The 18,689-nt window shown below is 42.5% G+C and overlaps 1 protein-coding gene across 4 annotated transcripts in view; it reads left to right on the top strand.

Annotated features, from left to right (window-relative positions):
* Positions 1-17,964, top strand: part of MKS1 (MKS transition zone complex subunit 1) — a 54,221-nt gene extending 36,257 nt beyond the window's left edge. For 2 of the 4 annotated variants that reach the window (XM_085876834.1, XM_085876832.1), the window contains 5 exons: positions 14,086-14,146; positions 16,323-16,430; positions 16,868-17,165; positions 17,377-17,474; positions 17,801-17,964. In XM_085876834.1, the coding sequence (XP_085732960.1) occupies positions 14,086-14,146; positions 16,323-16,430; positions 16,868-17,165; positions 17,377-17,474; positions 17,801-17,889 (654 nt within the window). In that variant the 3' untranslated portion in view covers positions 17,890-17,964. Of the gene's footprint in view, positions 1-6,763; positions 6,833-14,085; positions 14,147-16,322; positions 16,431-16,867; positions 17,166-17,376; positions 17,475-17,800 lie in introns of all 4 variants that reach the window. The other 2 variants (XR_015057039.1, XM_085876833.1) reach the window with 2 other exon arrangements.
* The last annotated feature ends 725 nt before the right edge of the window (positions 17,965-18,689 follow it).

Genomic DNA, 18,689 nt, shown 5'->3' with positions numbered 1-18,689 from the left:
CAGACAAGATATATATATATATATATATATATATATATATATATATATATATATATATATATATATATATATATGTTTTATATTTGACAATATATACAGGCAAACACTTATGAGGCAAACAAATATAGACACTTTATACAAACACGAGTGAGGTAAACAAATATGGACACATTATACCCACACTCGTGAGAGAAACAAATAGACACATTCTACACAAACTTATGACGTAAACAAATATAGACACTTTATACACACACTCTTGAGGTAAACAAATATAGACATTTTATACACACACTCTTGAGTTAAACAAATATAGACACTTTATACACACACTCTGGAGGTAAACAAATATAGACACTTTATACATACACTCTTGAGGTAAACAAATATAGACACTTAAAACACACACTCTTGAGGTAAACAAATATAGACACTTTATACATACACTCTTGAGGTAAACAAATATAGACACTTTATACACACACTCTTGAGGTAAACAAATATACACTTTATACATACACTCTTGAGGTAAACAAATATAGACACTTTATACACACGCTCATGAGGTAAACAAATATAGATACTTTATACATCCACTCTTGAGGTAAACAAATATAGACACTTTATACACACGCTCATGAGGTAAACAAATATAGATACTTTATACATACACTCTTGAGTTAAACAAATATAGACACTTTATACACACATTCTTGAGGTAAACAAATATAGACACTTTATACATACACTCTTGAGGTAAACAAATATAGACACTTTATACACACACTCTTGAGGTAAACAAATATAGACACTTTATACAAAAACTCGTGAGGACAACAAATATAGACAATTTAAACAAACACTCTTGAGGTAAACAAATATAGACACTTTATACAAACACTCTTGAGGTAAACAAATATAACACTTTATACACACACTCTTGAGGTAAACAAATATAGACACTTTATACACACACTCTTGAGGTAAACAAAAAAAGACACTTTATACACACACTCTTGAGGTAAACAAATATAGACACTTTATACACACACTCTTGAGGTAAACAAATATAGACACTTTATACACACACTCTTGAGGTAAACAAATATAGACACTTTATACATACACTATTAAGGTAAACAAATATAGACACTTTATACACACACTCTTGAGGTAAACAAATATACACTTTATACACACGCTCATGAGGTAAACAAATATAGATACTTTATACATCCACTCTTGAGGTAAACAAATATAGACACTTTATATACATGCTCATGAGGTAAACAAATATAGATACTTTATACATCCACTCTTGAGGTAAACAAATATAGACACTTTATACACACGCTCATGAGGTAAACAAATATAGATACTTTATACATACACTCTTGAGTTAAACAAATATAGACACTTTATACACACATTCTTGAGGTAAACAAATATAGATACTTTATACATACACTCTTGAGTTAAACAAATATAGACACTTTATACACACATTCTTGAGGTAAACAAATATAGACACTTTATACACACACTCTTGAGGTAAACAAATATAGACACTTTATACATACACTCTTGAGGTAAACAAATATAGACACTTTATACACACACTCTTGAGGTAAATAAATAGAGACACTTTATACAAAAACTCATGAGGACAACAAATATAGACAATTTAAACAAACACTCATGAGGTAAACAAATATAGATACTTTATACATCCACTCTTGAGGTAAACAAATATAGACACTTCATAGAAAAACTCGTGAGGACAACAAATATAGACAATTTAAACAAACACTCATGAGGTAAACAAATATAGACACTTTATACAAACACACTTGAGGTAAACAAATATAGACACTTTATACACACACTCTTGAGGTAAACAAATATAGACACTTTATACACACACTCTTGAGGTAAACAAATATAGACACTTTATACATACACTCTTGAGGTAAACAAATATAGACACTTTATACACACACTCTTGAGGTAAACAAATATAGACACTTTATACAAAAACTCATGAGGACAACAAATATAGACAATTTAAACAAACACTCATGAGGTAAACAAATATAGACACTTTATACAAACACTCTTGAGGTAAACAAATATAGACACTTTATACACACACTCTTGAGGTAAACAAATGTAGACACTTTATAGATACACTCTTGAGGTAAACAAATATAGACACTTTATCCACACACTCTTGAGGTAAACAAATATAGACACATGAAACACACACTCTTCAGGTAAACAAATATAGACACTTTATTCACACACTGTTGAGTTAAACAAACATAGACACTTCATAAAAGCTCTCTTGAGGTAAACAAATATAGACACATTATACAAACACTCGTGAGATAAACAAATATAGACACGTTTTACACACTCTTGAGTTAAACAAATATAGACACTTTATACACACACTCTTGAGGTAAACAAATATAGACATTTTATACACACACTCTTGAGTTAAACAAATATAGACACTTTATACATTCATTCTTGAGTTAAACAAATATAGACACTTTATACACACACTCTTGAGTTAAACAAATATAGACACTTTATGCACACATTCTTGAGGTAAACAAATATAGACACTTTATACACACACTCTTGAGGTAAACAAATAGACACTTTATACACACGCTCATGAGGTATACAAATATAGATACTTTATACACACACTCTTGAGGTAAACAAATATAGACACTTTATACACACACTCTTGAGGTAAACAAATATCGAAACTTTATACACACACTCTTGAGGTAAACAAATAAAGACACTTTATACACACACTCTTGAGGTAAACAAATATCAACACTTTATACACACACTCTTGAGGTAAACAAATAAAGACAGTTTATACACACGCTCATGAGGTAAACAAATAAAGATACTTTATACACACACTCTTGAGGTAAACAAATATAGATACTTTATACACACACTCTTGAGGTAAACAAATATAGACACTTTATACACACACTCTTGAGGTAAACAAATATCGACACTTTATACACACACTCTTGAGGTAAACAAATATAGACACTTTATACACACACTCTTGAGGTAAACAAATATCGACACATTATACACACACTCTTGAGGTAAACAAATAAAGACACTTTATACACACACTCTTGAGGTAAACAAATATAGAAACTTTATACACACACTCTTGAGGTAAACAAATATCGACACATTATACACACACTCTTGAGGAAAACAAATAAAGACACTTTATACACACGCTCATGAGGTAAACAAATATAGATACTTTATACACACACTCATGAGGTAAACAAATATAGATACTTTATATATACATTCTTGAGTTAAACAAATCTAGACAATTTATACATGCACTCTTGAGTTAAACAAATATAGACACTTTATACACACGCTCATGAGGTAAACAAATATAGATACTTTATACATACACTCTTGAGGTAAACAAATATTGACGCTTTATACACACACTCTTGAGGTAAACAAATATAGACACTTTATACACACACTCTTGAGGTAAACAAATATAGACACATTATACAAACACTCATGAGATAAACAAATATAGACACTTTATACACACATTCTTGAGGTAAACAAATATAGACACTTTCTACACACACTCTTGAGGTAAACAAATATAGACACTTTATACACACACTCTTGAGGTAAACAAATATAGACACATTATACAAACACTCGTGAGATAAACAAATATAGATACGTTATACACACTCTTGAGGTAAACAAATATAGACATTTTATACACACACTCTTGAGTTAAACAAATATCGACACTTTATACACACATTCTTGAGGTAAACAAATATAGACACTTTATACACACACTCTTGAGGTAAACAAATATAGACACTTTATACATACACTCTTAAGGTAAACAAATATAGACACTTTATACACACACTCTTGAGGTAAACAAATATACACTTTATACACACGCTCATGAGGTAAACAAATATAGATACTTTATACATCCACTCTTGAGGTAAACAAATATAGACACTTTATATACATGCTCATGAGGTAAACAAATATAGATACTTCATACATCCACTCTTGAGGTAAACAAATATAGACACTTTATACACACGCTCATGAGGTAAACAAATATAGATACTTTATACATACACTCTTGAGTTAAACAAATATAGACACTTTATACACACATTCTTGAGGTAAACAAATATAGACACTTTATACACACACTCTTGAGGTAAACAAATATAGACACTTTATACATACACTCTTGAGGTAAACAAATATAGACACTTTATACACACACTCTTGAGCTAAATAAATAGAGACACTTTATACAAAAACTCGTGAGGACAACAAATATAGACAATTTAAACAAACACTCATGAGGTAAACAAATATAGATACTTTATACATCCACTCTTGAGGTAAACAAATATAGACACTTCATTCAAAAACTCGTGAGGACAACAAATATAGACAATTTAAACAAACACTCATGAGGTAAACAAATATAGACACTTTATACAAACACACTTGAGGTAAACAAATATAGACACTTTATACACACACTCTTGAGGTAAACAAATATAGACACTTTATACACACACTCTTGAGGTAAACAAATATAGACACTTTATACATACACTCTTGAGGTAAACAAATATCGACACTTTTTACACACACTCTTGAGGTAAACAAATATAGACACTTTATACAAAAACTCATGAGGACAACAAATATAGACAATTTAAACAAACACTCATGAGGTAAACAAATATAGACACTTTATACAAACACTCTTGAGGTAAACAAATATAGACACTTTATACACACACTCTTGAGGTAAACAAATATGGACACTTTATACACACGCTCATGAGGTAAACAAATATATACTTTATACATCCACTCTTGAGTTAAACAAATATAAACACTCTATACACACATTCTTGAGGTAAACAAATATAGACACTTTATACACACACTCTTGAGGTACACAAATATAGACACTTTATACATACACTCTTGAGGTAAACAAATATAGACACTTTATACATACACTCTTGAGGTAAACAAATATAGACACTTTATCCACACACTCTTGAGGTAAACAAATATAGACACATGAAACACACACTCTTCAGGTAAACAAATATAGACACTTTATTCACACACTGTTGAGTTAAACAAACATAGACACTTCATAAAAGCACTCTTGAGGTAAACAAATATAGACGCATTATACAAACACTCGTGAGATCAACAAATATAGACACGTTTTACACACTCTTGAGTTAAACAAATATAGACACTTTATACACACACTCTTGAGGTAAACAAATATAGACATTTTATACACACACTCTTGAGTTAAACAAATATAGACACTTTATACATTCATTCTTGAGTTAAACAAATATAGACACTTTATACACACATTCTTGAGGTAAACAAATATAGACACTTTATACACACACTCTTGAGGTAAACAAATAGACACTTTATACACACGCTCATGAGGTATACAAATATAGATACTTTATACACACACTCTTGAGGTAAACAAATATAGACACTTTATACACACACTCTTGAGGTAAACAAATATCGAAACTTTATACACACACTCTTGAGGTAAACAAATAAAGACACTTTATACACACACTCTTGAGGTAAACAAATATAGACACTTTATACACACACTCTTGAGGTAAACAAATATCAACACTTTATACACACACTCTTGAGGTAAACAAATAAAGACAGTTTATACACACGCTCATGAGGTAAACAAATAAAGATACTTTATACACACACTCTTGAGGTAAACAAATATAGACACTTTATACACACACTCTTGAGGTAAACAAATATCAACACTTTATACACACACTCTTGAGGTAAACAAATAAAGACAGTTTATACACACGCTCATGAGGTAAACAAATAAAGATACTTTATACACACACTCTTGAGGTAAACAAATATAGATACTTTATACACACACTCTTGAGGTAAACAAATATCAACACTTTATACACACACTCTTGAGGTAAACAAATAAAGACAGTTTATACACACGCTCATGAGGTAAACAAATAAAGATACTTTATACACACACTCTTGAGATAAACAAATATAGATACTTTATACACACACTCTTGAGGTAAACAAATATCGACACTTTATACACACACTCTTGAGGTAAACAAATATCGACACATTATACACACACTCTTGAGGTAAACAAATAAAGACACTTTATACACACATTCTTGAGGTAAACAAATATAGACACTTTCTACACATACTCTTGAGGTAAACAAATATAGACACTTTATACACACACTCTTGAGGTAAACAAATATAGACACATTATACAAACACTCGTGAGATAAACAAATATAGACACGTTATACACACTCTTGAGGTAAACAAATATAGACATTTTATACACACACTCTTGAGTTAAACAAATATCGACACTTTATACACACATTCTTGAGGTAAACAAATATAGACACTTTATACATGCACTCTTGAGTTAAACAAATATAGACACTTTATACACACACTCTTGAGTTATCAAGATATTACAATGTAATATCAATATATCAAGATATCTTGTATTTGCAACATTCAAGATGTCATTGAAAGCCTGGACCTTCGTTTTGTCCGAGGAAACCTGTAATCCCACCGGCTCTGTCTCCTCATTCAGCACCTCAACGGCCCCCAAAAGGATATCCAGAGTCTCTGCAAGGATGACTGCATCATCTGCGAAATCAAGGTCAGAGATCTTAACATTCCCAAACGATGCACCGCAGCTTGATCTCTCCGATATCCTCCCCAGAATCCAGTCCATACAAGCGCTGAAAAGTGTGGGGGCCAGTACACACCCCTGACAAACTCCAGTAACAACTGTAAATAAGTTGGAGATGATGTCACATCTCACAGTACTCTCAGTACCAGAGTATAGTTCAGACATCCGATTGATCAGTTTTGGTGGCACCCCAGGAAGACCAAGAATCCTCCAGAGGGCATCCCGATTCACTGAATCGAACGCTTTGCAGAGATCAACAAAGGGTGCAAGTAACCCCTGCCAAAACTCTCGTCTATGTTCGGTGATGAGCTGAAGAGCAAGGATACGGTCAATCGTTGACCTCTTTGGTGGAAAAGCCTGACTGCTCTGGGTGCTGGTGCTCAAGCAGATGGTGGCGAACCCTATCGAGAATTATCTGAGCAAAGACTTTGCCCAGCACCGAGAGCAGCGTCACCCCTCAGTAGTTCTAATCCTGGTGATCACCCTTCCCTTTCCAGAGAGGGACAACAAGGCCCCTCTTCCAGTCAGTTGGGATGATGCCTTTGTTCCAGGCAGAGCACAAAACTGTATGCAATGACATGAGTACAACATTACCACCAGCCTTGAGAAGTTCAGCATGCATGCCACAGATCCGAGGAGCTTTACCCCATTTAAACCGGTTCACCGCAGCCTGTTTCCACAAACGACGGTGGATCACAGTTGATTGGAGGTTAGCAGTAGAGATTGTAACACCCCTGACAACCAACTCAACAGCTGATGGATCAGCCTGGTACAGCCGCTCAAAGTAACCGGCCCAGCGGGCCTTCACTTCATACTCCTCTGTCAAGAGTCCACCACCCTCTGCTCAAGCTGCAGTACACCGAGGTACCAGTTTGGAGGAACGCAATGTGCAGATTCCCCTGTAAGCAGGACGAGAATTACTTGACCACAGGTGATGCTCTACCTGCTCACAGATTACTCGCACATCGGCCTCCTTGTCCACTCTCAGCGCATGTACAATTTTATGCCTCAGCTCGTTGAACAGCTCAACTCTGCCATTAAGCCTAGCCCTGCGTCTCTGGTCAATGGTATCCAGTGTCCCTTAAGAGAAAATTCTTCTTCGCCCTCTGATGAGTTCCAAGACATCTACGGGCAACATCAAGGATGGTGGTCTTGAAGGCATTCCACAACTCTTCAGGATTCTCCCAAGCACCCAGACCCACAAAATCCCCACTCAGCATGTTCACAAGCTCCTCAGATAAAAGATGATTTAGTCGCCGACAACCTGACCATGAAACAGGTTGACATGGTACCTGTAGTAAGCCGTAGATCTAATCTGGTTTTTCCTGTTTTCACCAGTTGACCTCAAAAATAATTTGTGGTTGAATTTAATGACCTTATGTGCAAATCCTCTTCAAATTTCAGGTTAATCAACTGAAAATTGATGATTTTAGAACTTTTGACAACGTTGTTGACCTTTGGCAGATGTCGACCTGTTGACCTTGTGATCTCATAAACAAATAGCCTTCTTGCTTATGACGATCCCCACCAGGTGAAGTTTCATGAACATCAGTTTGAAATTGTGACTTGCAGGCAATTGACATACAAACAGAGACAGACAGACATACAGTACAGACAGACTGAATAACACGTGACCAAGCAATATACTGCACTTGAAAAATCCTCGATTTTTGCAAGTAACAAACAAACGGAACCAAATGCAATGGCTTCTTCTCTGGCGAGTGTAACTCGAACGGCACTCGTAAAGTGCAGAGACTTGCCTGACACGTTCATTCTGAACAAAAATACCATTGTTAACAGAACACACCACTATTATGGCCCATACACCCATATCATCCATGCACCCCATTCTGTCACATCGTTTCTTGACATGGCTGATGAACGTCATAAGTTTAATTCTTCACTCAAGCCGCTGTCACACCTTGACGATTTAGCCAGCGTATGCCGATTTATGAAAAAAATTGTCTAAAACGCTGGCACACGTCGAATACGTTATGGGTACGTTTTGTATACATTAAGAGCACGCTGAAAAACACTGCCACATGTCGTAGTACGCTGGCTTTAAACGTTGTACTTTTGGGTTGTCCTCAAATTTTTGCATGCTTGAAATTTTACGACGTATGACGGCGTATGACTCACACGTTCCGCTACGCTGGCCATAAGTTGTAGGCACGTTATGCGATCGTTGACACATGTTACTTGTAAGTTACTCAAAAGTCGAAACACGTCGAGGCAATGTTTAGCGTACCCGAAACTTATTTCTAAGCGATGAGTAACGTTTTGTAAGCACGCTACACGAACGTTGTTCACACTTCGCAACACGTTACTTGAAAGTTCCTCATACGTCGAAACACGTCAAAGTAATGTTTAGGGTACCCATTACTTCTTTATAACCTATGAGTAACGTGCTTGGGAATTATTTGTAAAGCATGTCCTACACACAAATACGTATGTAGACATATTTGACGTCTTCAGGACGACCACAGAACTTACTGAACGCGTTTCGAACTTGCAGATACCGTATAATGGCGTATTGGCAGCGATTAGGGGAATTGGTATATAAAAAGGGGCTTCGCAGGAGGAACCCGTCTTTTTTTTTTTCGACTTCGTGGTGAGTACATGTCCATGTCATTCCGAGAAATGGAGGATACGGCAAGGCTGAGACAACAATACCTACCTGTCCTCGAACATCAACATGACCTCATCGAGTTGACACTGCACCAGTTGCGTGCCAATAGAGCCGGGAGAAGAAGACGTGAACGGAGGAGAAGGAACTGGGTCAGACCATGGATCGGGAGGCAATGCCATTACGGCATATATGACAGCTCATGGTGGAACTCTGGAATGAGGACCATGCATCCTTCATCAACTTCCTGCGAATGCCCCCAGTGATGTTCGACGAGCTGCTAGCCAGAGTGGGTCCAAGGATAACCAAGCAGTACACCTTCTACAGGGATCCGCTTGAGCCTGGCATGAGCCAGCGTCCAAAAACAATAGGTGAGTGACAGGCATTTATTAAAAGTGAAGTTGCAGTCGATGAATAGAAAACCTCACGTAATCGTCGACGATACGCTGCCATGCTATGCATACGTTAGAGTGGTTAGACTATCATTGGGCATAGGTTGTGGACGCCTAAAACACGCTAATCAATCATTGGTATAACTTATCTATAAGTTATCGAAGCGTTCTGTGTTCATTACTAGTACATTATGCATTTGTCCAAGTCGTTTTGAATACTTTAAAAACTGAAACAAAAAAAGTAGTTCATCGTGGGAATGAGAAAAAAAAAATTCGCCGGAAAAAACATCGAACAATGGTGCAAAGTAGTCTCCTATTCGTGGATGCAACGAGGAAACATAATCACCCACACCCTCTCCATCACGCTCACCTACTACTACTGACATGGACTTACTACTACTACCAATACTACTACTACTACTACTACTACTACTACTACTACTACTACTACTACTACTGACACGCTCACCTTATACTACTACTACTGATACTACTGACATTGACATCTACTCAACATGGAGTCTGGAACACTGACGGGTTCCTCTTGTGAAGCCCATTTGTATATACCAATTCCCCTAAACGCTGCCAAATCGCCATTATACGGTAGATGCAAGTTAGAAACACGTTCAGTAAGTTCTGTGGTCGTCCGGAGGACATCAATCAAATTCGTCTACATACGACAATGTGCGTTTGAGATACGTTACACATAGGTTCAAAGCACGTTACTCATAGGTTAAAAATTAAGATTTGGGTATGCTAAACATTACCTCGACGTGTTTCGACTTATGAGTAACTTACAAGTAACGTGTGTCCGACATGTGATAACGATCGCGGAGCGTGCCGAGAACTTTTGCCAGCGTATGCGGAACTTGTGAGCCATACGGCGAGTACGTCGTTAAATTTTCAGCATGCTTGAAATTTCACGACGTACTAGACGTACCACGGAATATGACGGCATACTTCATTGTTTTTCAGCGTGCTCCTAATGTATACACAACTTACCCATACCGTATTCGACGTGTGCCAGCGTTTTAGACACATTTTTCATAGGTCGGCATACGCTGGCTAAATCGTCAAGGTGTGAATGCGATGTTGACACTTCCAATTTTCAAGCGGTTATGATTTAAATCGACGTGCGGCAGGTTTTTAACAGAGAACGCCACGAGTTTGTCGGCGATACGTGCAGCGCGCTATGCCTAAGTTAAACAATCGTTGGGCATAGGTTGTGAACGCCGACAACAGGCTAAGCATTCGTTGGTATAAGTTATCTAGAAGACAACGAAACGTTCTGTGCCCGTTACTAATACGTTATGCATACGACCAACACGTTATGAATATGACCAAAACTTTAAAAAAAAACCTCAAAACTTCAGCGTACGGCAACGTTTTACATACATTTTTATACGTTGCCATTGCTGGCTAAAACGTCAAGGTGTGACAGCGCCTTCACATCGGGTCATATATCAGATATGTGAAGTTTCAGATAAGAATTACAATTAAACCAATTATGGCTGGAATACCAATTCTCTGGTGATGTCATCGTTATCACCCGATATACCCCATGGGGAGTTGATGACATGTGCAAAGTTTAAAAAAAAATTGGTGAGCGGTTTTAGAGAAAATGATGTCGAAATTTTTCCTTAATCCAATATGAATGCCATACCATGTGACCTATGACGTCAGTGTTAGCCATAAAAATCGTCTCCATGGGAAGTCTGTCCTATTTTTAAAGTCCCTTCTTCACGGGGAGCCCCTTCACATTGAATGGACAAGCGGTGGCAAAGAAAACCATTTTAAAAGCAAAACTATAGAGAACACACACACACACACACACACACACACACACACACACACACACACACACACACACACACACACACACACACACACACACACACACACACAGTCTTGCATCCCTTTCAGGGCGAGACGAGTGAGATTATGATTCATGACTGATTCTGTTTTGTTTAAATAGTTATCAAGTTTCCAAGTTAATGTAACGATTTATTGTTACTGATTTGGAAACCTTGTGCACACAGACAGTCAGAGTCCCTGTAGTTTAGTTATTTCGATAAGTATGTGTTTATAGTTAGAATCCTTCCTTCTGTCTCATGGCAATTACATGTGTGCGCTACGAGTTATTTTTTAGCTCGGTTTTTTCCTCATCAACAACAACTACTACTACATCCACAACAACAATGCCACCGTCCCGCACTCGACCGGTCGCCATTGCCCACGTGTTTTTGGCTGAAGGCGTGGGCGGAGCCTCCAACGCCTCAGATCGAGGCTCCGTCCCAAGGAAGGCCATGGACCGTTTCCGCCAGCCAATGAGCGAAGGGCGAGCATGACACGCACGCCCCAGCCAATCAGGAGGTGACCACGAGTCATCCGACAACCCCTCGTCCAATCAGGAGGCGAGTGGGAGGAGAAGAGATCCCTCCCACCTCAGAAGAGTAGAGTGGTTGTCTGGACCAGTGTTGGGCAGAGAAGGGTGCGTTCTGCAGGATCGTGGCGATTGCGTTCTGCAGGATCGTGGCGATTGCGTTCTGCAGGATCGTGGCGATTGCGTTCTGCAGGATCGTGGAGATTGCGTTCTGCAGGATCGTGGCGATTGCGTTCTGCAGGATCGTGGCGATTGCGTTCTGCAGGATCGTGGCGATTGCGTTCTGCAGGATCGTGGCGATTGCGGTCTGCGGTCTTGGTGGCGAGTGCGGCTTGGTCTGGGTCGTGGGTTCGAGTCCCACCGTGTTGTTTTGTGTTAGAGCGCTCGAGCTGGGATCCCCGTTCCCGTCCACAGACTCCGAGCTCCACAAGTGCGGGTCCGGTGAAACTGTACGAGGTGGGGAGGTACCCGGCTCTACCGAAAATAGACCCACGAGGTCCATTTTGTGTGTGTGTGTGTGTGCGTGTGTGGGGCGCCGTCCTGCAAGTAGAATTGTTAAGTGCTTTTTCCTTGCTGATTGTACATTGCCTGCCTTTTATTAGTGATAACTCTGCTCTGTGTGCTCCCCGCCCCGATTAATATTGTAAAATACCCCCCCCCCCCCCGTGTTAAATGTACCAGCTCGTTTTCTGTGCTTTCCTCCATTGGCCAAGCATGGTGCGTGTTGCAAATTGGTAGGGCCGTTTGTGCCGTGGATTGTTCATTGGGACCGGCGCGGCTCTTGTAACTCCACTTGGTTACGCCGGATTTGAATCGGTACCTGCGACTCGGTCCGGACAGAGTCGGCCGAGGGTGTGGTTTTCCCCGATAGTTGGACGACGTGGGTACTTAGGTATATTGAAATTAGGCAATTAACCCTACCCCACGCTGTCGCAGTATTGGCGACCACGGTCCGCGAAGGGACCCGTGACCTTCGGACTTATTCGAGAGTCACGACCTACATTCCGGGTGTTCGGTGGGAGACTCCTCCACCTAGTGGTCGTTCATCGGCACCGATCCCCCGGCCCACAACAGTATATCAGGAAATGTTGAACTCATGGTGGTAAATGCAGTGTGTGTGAAATTGGTGTAGTGGTAAATGCTGTGTGTATGTGTGTGTGTGTGTGTGTGTGTGTGTGTGTGTGTGTGTGTGTGTGTGTGTGTGTGTGTGTGTGTGTGTGTGTGTGTGTATGTGAAGCTGATGATTAAACGGATCTTCGTCAAACTTTCAGAGATTCATGTTTGTGTGCCATGGAGTGTTTTTGGGAAATTTTTTTGGAAAATTTGAAATAAAATAAAAAAGTTTGATGTTTTTATTTTTTTTATTGATCGCTCTATAGTGCTTAAGCCTTTGTAGCTATGTGAAAGGTAATACTAAATGATCACTGACCCCATTCCTTTGTGGGTGTGGGAATGTGTTTTTGGCCCCCATCAAAAACAATCAACCGGGAAACGCCGGGTAAACCTGCATGTACATTATTTAATAATGGAGCTCATGCGAGCTTGACTAATCTGGACATGGATAAAACGAAAAGGAAATTGATTCATTTACAGTGAGCAGAAAGGAACTGTTAAACTTGCAGACAATGCAATTGTCTTGAAATACAGAAATGTACTTTAACCATGAACATATATGAAAGGGTATGTAAATTTATCAATGGTGATAATGGTCAAATGGTCATTTAGCATACGAGTGATTGACTAAGTGACCAACACATGATATCTGCTGAAATGATTACAAAACTCCAAAATATCTTCGAAATCTCCAACTCTTCCACAGGAAAACACTGCGTTTTTCTCATTTCTGTTTACCATCGAGGCGTGCTTCACAGAGAGCGAAGGTGAGTTTTTGACTGAGCATCATTAGTTGTGGGGTATGTTATATCCAGGGATAAAACATTGTGACTCGTGCTTGCAATATGATACAAAACAAATGCACACAAGTGTGACTTTTGTAGTGTAAGGAGCTCCGCAGACTCGGTCCCATCGTGGACGCGGACCTCCGCAGACTCTGTCCCATCGCGGATGTGGACCTGCGCAGACTCGGTCCAATCGCGGACGCGGACCTCCGCAGACTCGGTCCCAGCGCGGACGTGGACCTCCGCAGACTCGGTCCCAGCGCGGACGTGGACCTCCGCAGACTCGGTCCCATCGCGGACGCGGACCTCCGCAGACTCGGTCCCATCGCGGACGCGGACCTCCGCAGACTCGGTCCCATCGCGGACGCGGACCTCCGCAGACTCGGTCCCATCGCGGATGCGGACCTCCGCAGACTCTGTCCCATCGCGGACGTGGACCTGCGCAGACTCTGTCCAATCGTGGACGCGGACCTCCGCAGACTCGGTCCCAGCGCGGACGCGGACCTCCACAGACTCGGTCCCAGCGCAGACGCGGACCTCCGCAGACTCGGTCCCATCGCGGACGCGGACCTCCGCAGACTCGGTCCCATCGCGGACGCGGACCTCCGCAGACTCGGTCCCATCGCGGACGCGGACCTCCGCAGACTCGGTCCCATCGCGGACGCGGACCTCCGCAGACTCGGTCCCATCGCGGACGCGGACCTCCGCAGACTCGGTCCCATCGTGGACGCGGACCTCCGCAGACTCGGTCCCATCGCGGACGCGGACCTCCGCAGACTCGGTCCCATCGCGGACGCGGACCTCCGCAGACTCGGTCCCATCGCGGACGCGGACCTCCGCAGACTCGGTCCCATCGCGGACGCGGACCTCCGCAGACTCGGTCCCATCGCGGACGCGGACCTCCACAGACTCGGTCCCAGCGCGGACGCGGACCTCCGCAGACTCGGTCCCATCGCGGACGCGGACCTCCGCAGACTCGGTCCCATCGTGGACGCGGACCTCCGCAGACTCGGTCCCATCGTGGACGCGGACCTCCGCAGACTCGGTCCCATCGCGGACGCGGACCTCCGCAGACTCGGTCCCATCGCGGACGCGGACCTCCGCAGACTCGGTCCCATCGCGGACGCGGACCTCCGCAGACTCGGTCCCATCGCGGACGCGGACCTCCGCAGACTCGGTCCCATCGCGGACGCGGACCTCCGCAGACTCGGTCCCATCGCGGATGCGGACCTCTGCAGACTCTGTCCCATCGCGGACGTGGACCTGCGCAGACTCTGTCCAATCGTGGACGCGGACCTCCGCAGACTCGGTCCCAGCGCGGACGCGGACCTCCACAGACTCGGTCCCAGCGCAGACGCGGACCTCCGCAGACTCGGTCCCATCGCGGACGCGGACCTCCGCAGACTCGGTCCCATCGCGGACGCGGACCTCCGCAGACTCGGTCCCATCGCGGACGCGGACCTCCGCAGACTCGGTCCCATCGCGGACGCGGACCTCCGCAGACTCGGTCCCATCGTGGACGCGGACCTCCGCAGACTCGGTCCCATCGTGGACGCGGACCTCCGCAGACTCGGTCCCATCGCGGACGCGGACCTCCGCAGACTCGGTCCCATCGCGGACGCGGACCTCCGCAGACTCGGTCCCATCGCGGACGCGGACCTCCACAGACTCGGTCCCAGCGCGGACGCGGACCTCCGCAGACTCGGTCCCAGCGCGGACGCGGACCTCCGCAGACTCGGTCCCATCGCGGACGCGGACCTCTGCAGACTCGGTCCCATCGCGGACGCGGACCTCCGCAGACTCGGTCCCAGCGCGGACGCGGACCTCCGCAGACTCGGTCCCATCGCGGACGCGGACCTCTGCAGACTCGGTCCCATCGCGGACGCGGACCTCCGCAGACTCGGTCCCATCGTGGACGCGGACCTCCGCAGACTCGGTCCCATCGCGGACGCGGACCTCCGCCCACTGTGGATCTTCACGGACTTGGTCCCAGTTAAACATAGTGCTCACGACATTCCGTCATTGATAACCTTGGCATCAGAACCAAATGCAGTATCATTTTGCATCACTCGTCCTGGTGACTAGAACAATTCACCATAGTACAAACTGAATTTTATATCTCATTTCTTTGCGCCTCCCTCTTCATTCCTTTTAACAGGCACCCTCTCTGACTGGCCTGCTCTCTACGTTGAAGTCCTTTCACTCGACTTTTGGCAAAGGCATCGCACTGAGGGTTACACATACCTTTACCTGCCTACCTTTCCAGGTATATCTCGATCGTCACAAATACAATGTATTTTATGATCGCTGTGTTGGTAAAGGGTTCATGAAGAATCTCATGCATCATTGCATGCAGGATGAGGACATTGGTAGACATCAATACACATGTATGAATTACAAGAGTATTTATAGACAATGTGAATATGTGAATGTGATTTGACTCTGGGATCTCAAGAGCAGAAGCGATATATTCAGATCAGAACAAACAGGTGATAGCTTATGCAAATGAGATCCTGCTTCATGCGTTTTTTGTTAACTTACATTATGTTGTGTGACATAGAAACGGCTTTTTTTGCAACCAAAAACTTCCATTTGAATCAACAGGAGGAAAAAAACCTCCAATATTACATCACTAACTTGCCTGTGCTCTAAACCAACAACACGGAGTCAAACATCAAAATCTGAGGTGTTGCCCCTCACCAGGCCTCCATGAGATGTCGTGTCAAGCATGGCGTCCTCTGCAGGCGGAAAACCTCGTCTCATCACTCCGACGGTTCTTCATCGGTGGCTCTCCGGTGCTGGAAGACGTCTCGTATGTGGGGATTCCTTCCACATTCCAGGTTCTTCTCATTTTCCTCGAACATGCTGTTGTCCTGGAGGGTTTCCTAACCTCTAAGGTAATTTGCCTTTCCTCCCAGGGTGAACGACTGAGTCGCTATGGGTTTCGGACAGAGACGGTAGGAACGGTGAATCTGAAGCTTCACTGCATACATCGGTCCCGGTCAGTGTGCGACTTCACCATCCATTTTCTGTTTTCATTAGACTCATCATGACAACACATGGTTGTAAACTGCGGTGTGCTTGCAGATTATGTCACATTTGCTGTTCGTCTAATAGCTTCAAAACTGTCATCCACACATTGTACTTAAGAGTGAGAAGACAAAGCATGAGAGTGCACACCTTATACCCTTGCTCTGTACTGCGCTTGATAGATCCCTCCTGGAGGCAAGGCATCAGAGACGCAGCGTGCGTACGGCCATCACCGGGCTGCCCCGAGAGTCTCGTGAAAGGTCCATTCAAAGTGTGCTCGGTGAGACCTTCTAACATGACATGTACTGATCCATTTCACATTGGTTTGTTTGGATTTCCCACTTGCTTTTCAGCATTAAATTCCCAATTGCAAATCTCTTACTGCCATTTTTCTGTTGTAATGTCTTAATATAACCATTAATGTAATGGCAGTATAACACTTTGCATATTGTCGTACCAATGGCCAAAATCCCGAGAGGAACAACTTTAAGTATGGAAATATTGGGTTCATAGGGATGAAAAATGTGCTCTTGCATTTAAACATAGAATAATACCAAGCACACTTTGAGTGCTGTTGGATGGCCAAGTGTATCGTGTGTTCAACAGAAGCGTTCCAGCGAGCCCATCGTAAGATGCAGCAGGTACGTGAAGCTGTGCCACGTGGGCTCCATGTCTCCATCGAACCTGCAGCATAGGAGATGGAGGAGACCAAGTGCTAAATCGCACCGGGAATTCGATCAAAATATCATAGATCGAGGATGTTTTTGTGTTGGACTTTCATACAGACTATGGACAAAATGCAAACGTTTTCACTTTCATGGGACGAGGAAACACGTACCACACAGACCCTGACCAACAGGCTGTTCCTGCTACACACCCACCTGTTTGTGGTGCACAAACAAATCTGGAGAGGTAGTTGGGAAAACACCATTTAAAACAGGATAAACCTCCGGCTATACACAAACTTCATAAAATGGACCCTGCTGTTCTATACAGCCCCCGACAGGATAGGTCACGCTCCAGCCCCCCCCGGATAAGTCACGCTCCAGCCCCCCGGATAAGTCGCGCTCCAGCCCCCCCCGGATAAGTCGCGCTCCAGCCCCCCCGGGTAAGTCGCGCACCAGCCCCCCCATCCCCCCCCCGGAGAGGTCGTGTCGAAGATTTCCTCTTCAAGCAATTGTAATTGCTGTTGCCAGCCCAAAGTGTGAATGAATGAAGACATTGTTCCTCACTCAAAATATTATTTGAGCTTTGGTGGAATGCTGCAGTTGAGAGGATTCCCTTGTAAACATGATTATCCATGTATCCTGTTACATTTGCTTTCTGTAAAATATACATCTGTCTTCAATTGATGTCATTTTTTGATTAAACTATGTAACAACCTGGAAATGTTGCATAAGTTCCAGGAAGACTTAAGTATATCAATTAGTACATGATTAAACATAACTTTAGAAATTTCTTATTTAGTTCACAAATTTAATTATTAGTGCATGGC

The sequence above is a fragment of the Eptatretus burgeri genome, chromosome 4 (assembly GCF_056783735.1).
Source record: "Eptatretus burgeri isolate ZD-2024b chromosome 4, Ebu_testis_v1, whole genome shotgun sequence".
NCBI classification, from domain to species: Eukaryota; Metazoa; Chordata; class Myxini; order Myxiniformes; family Myxinidae; genus Eptatretus; species Eptatretus burgeri.
This window is presented reverse-complemented; position numbering and strand designations above follow the sequence as displayed.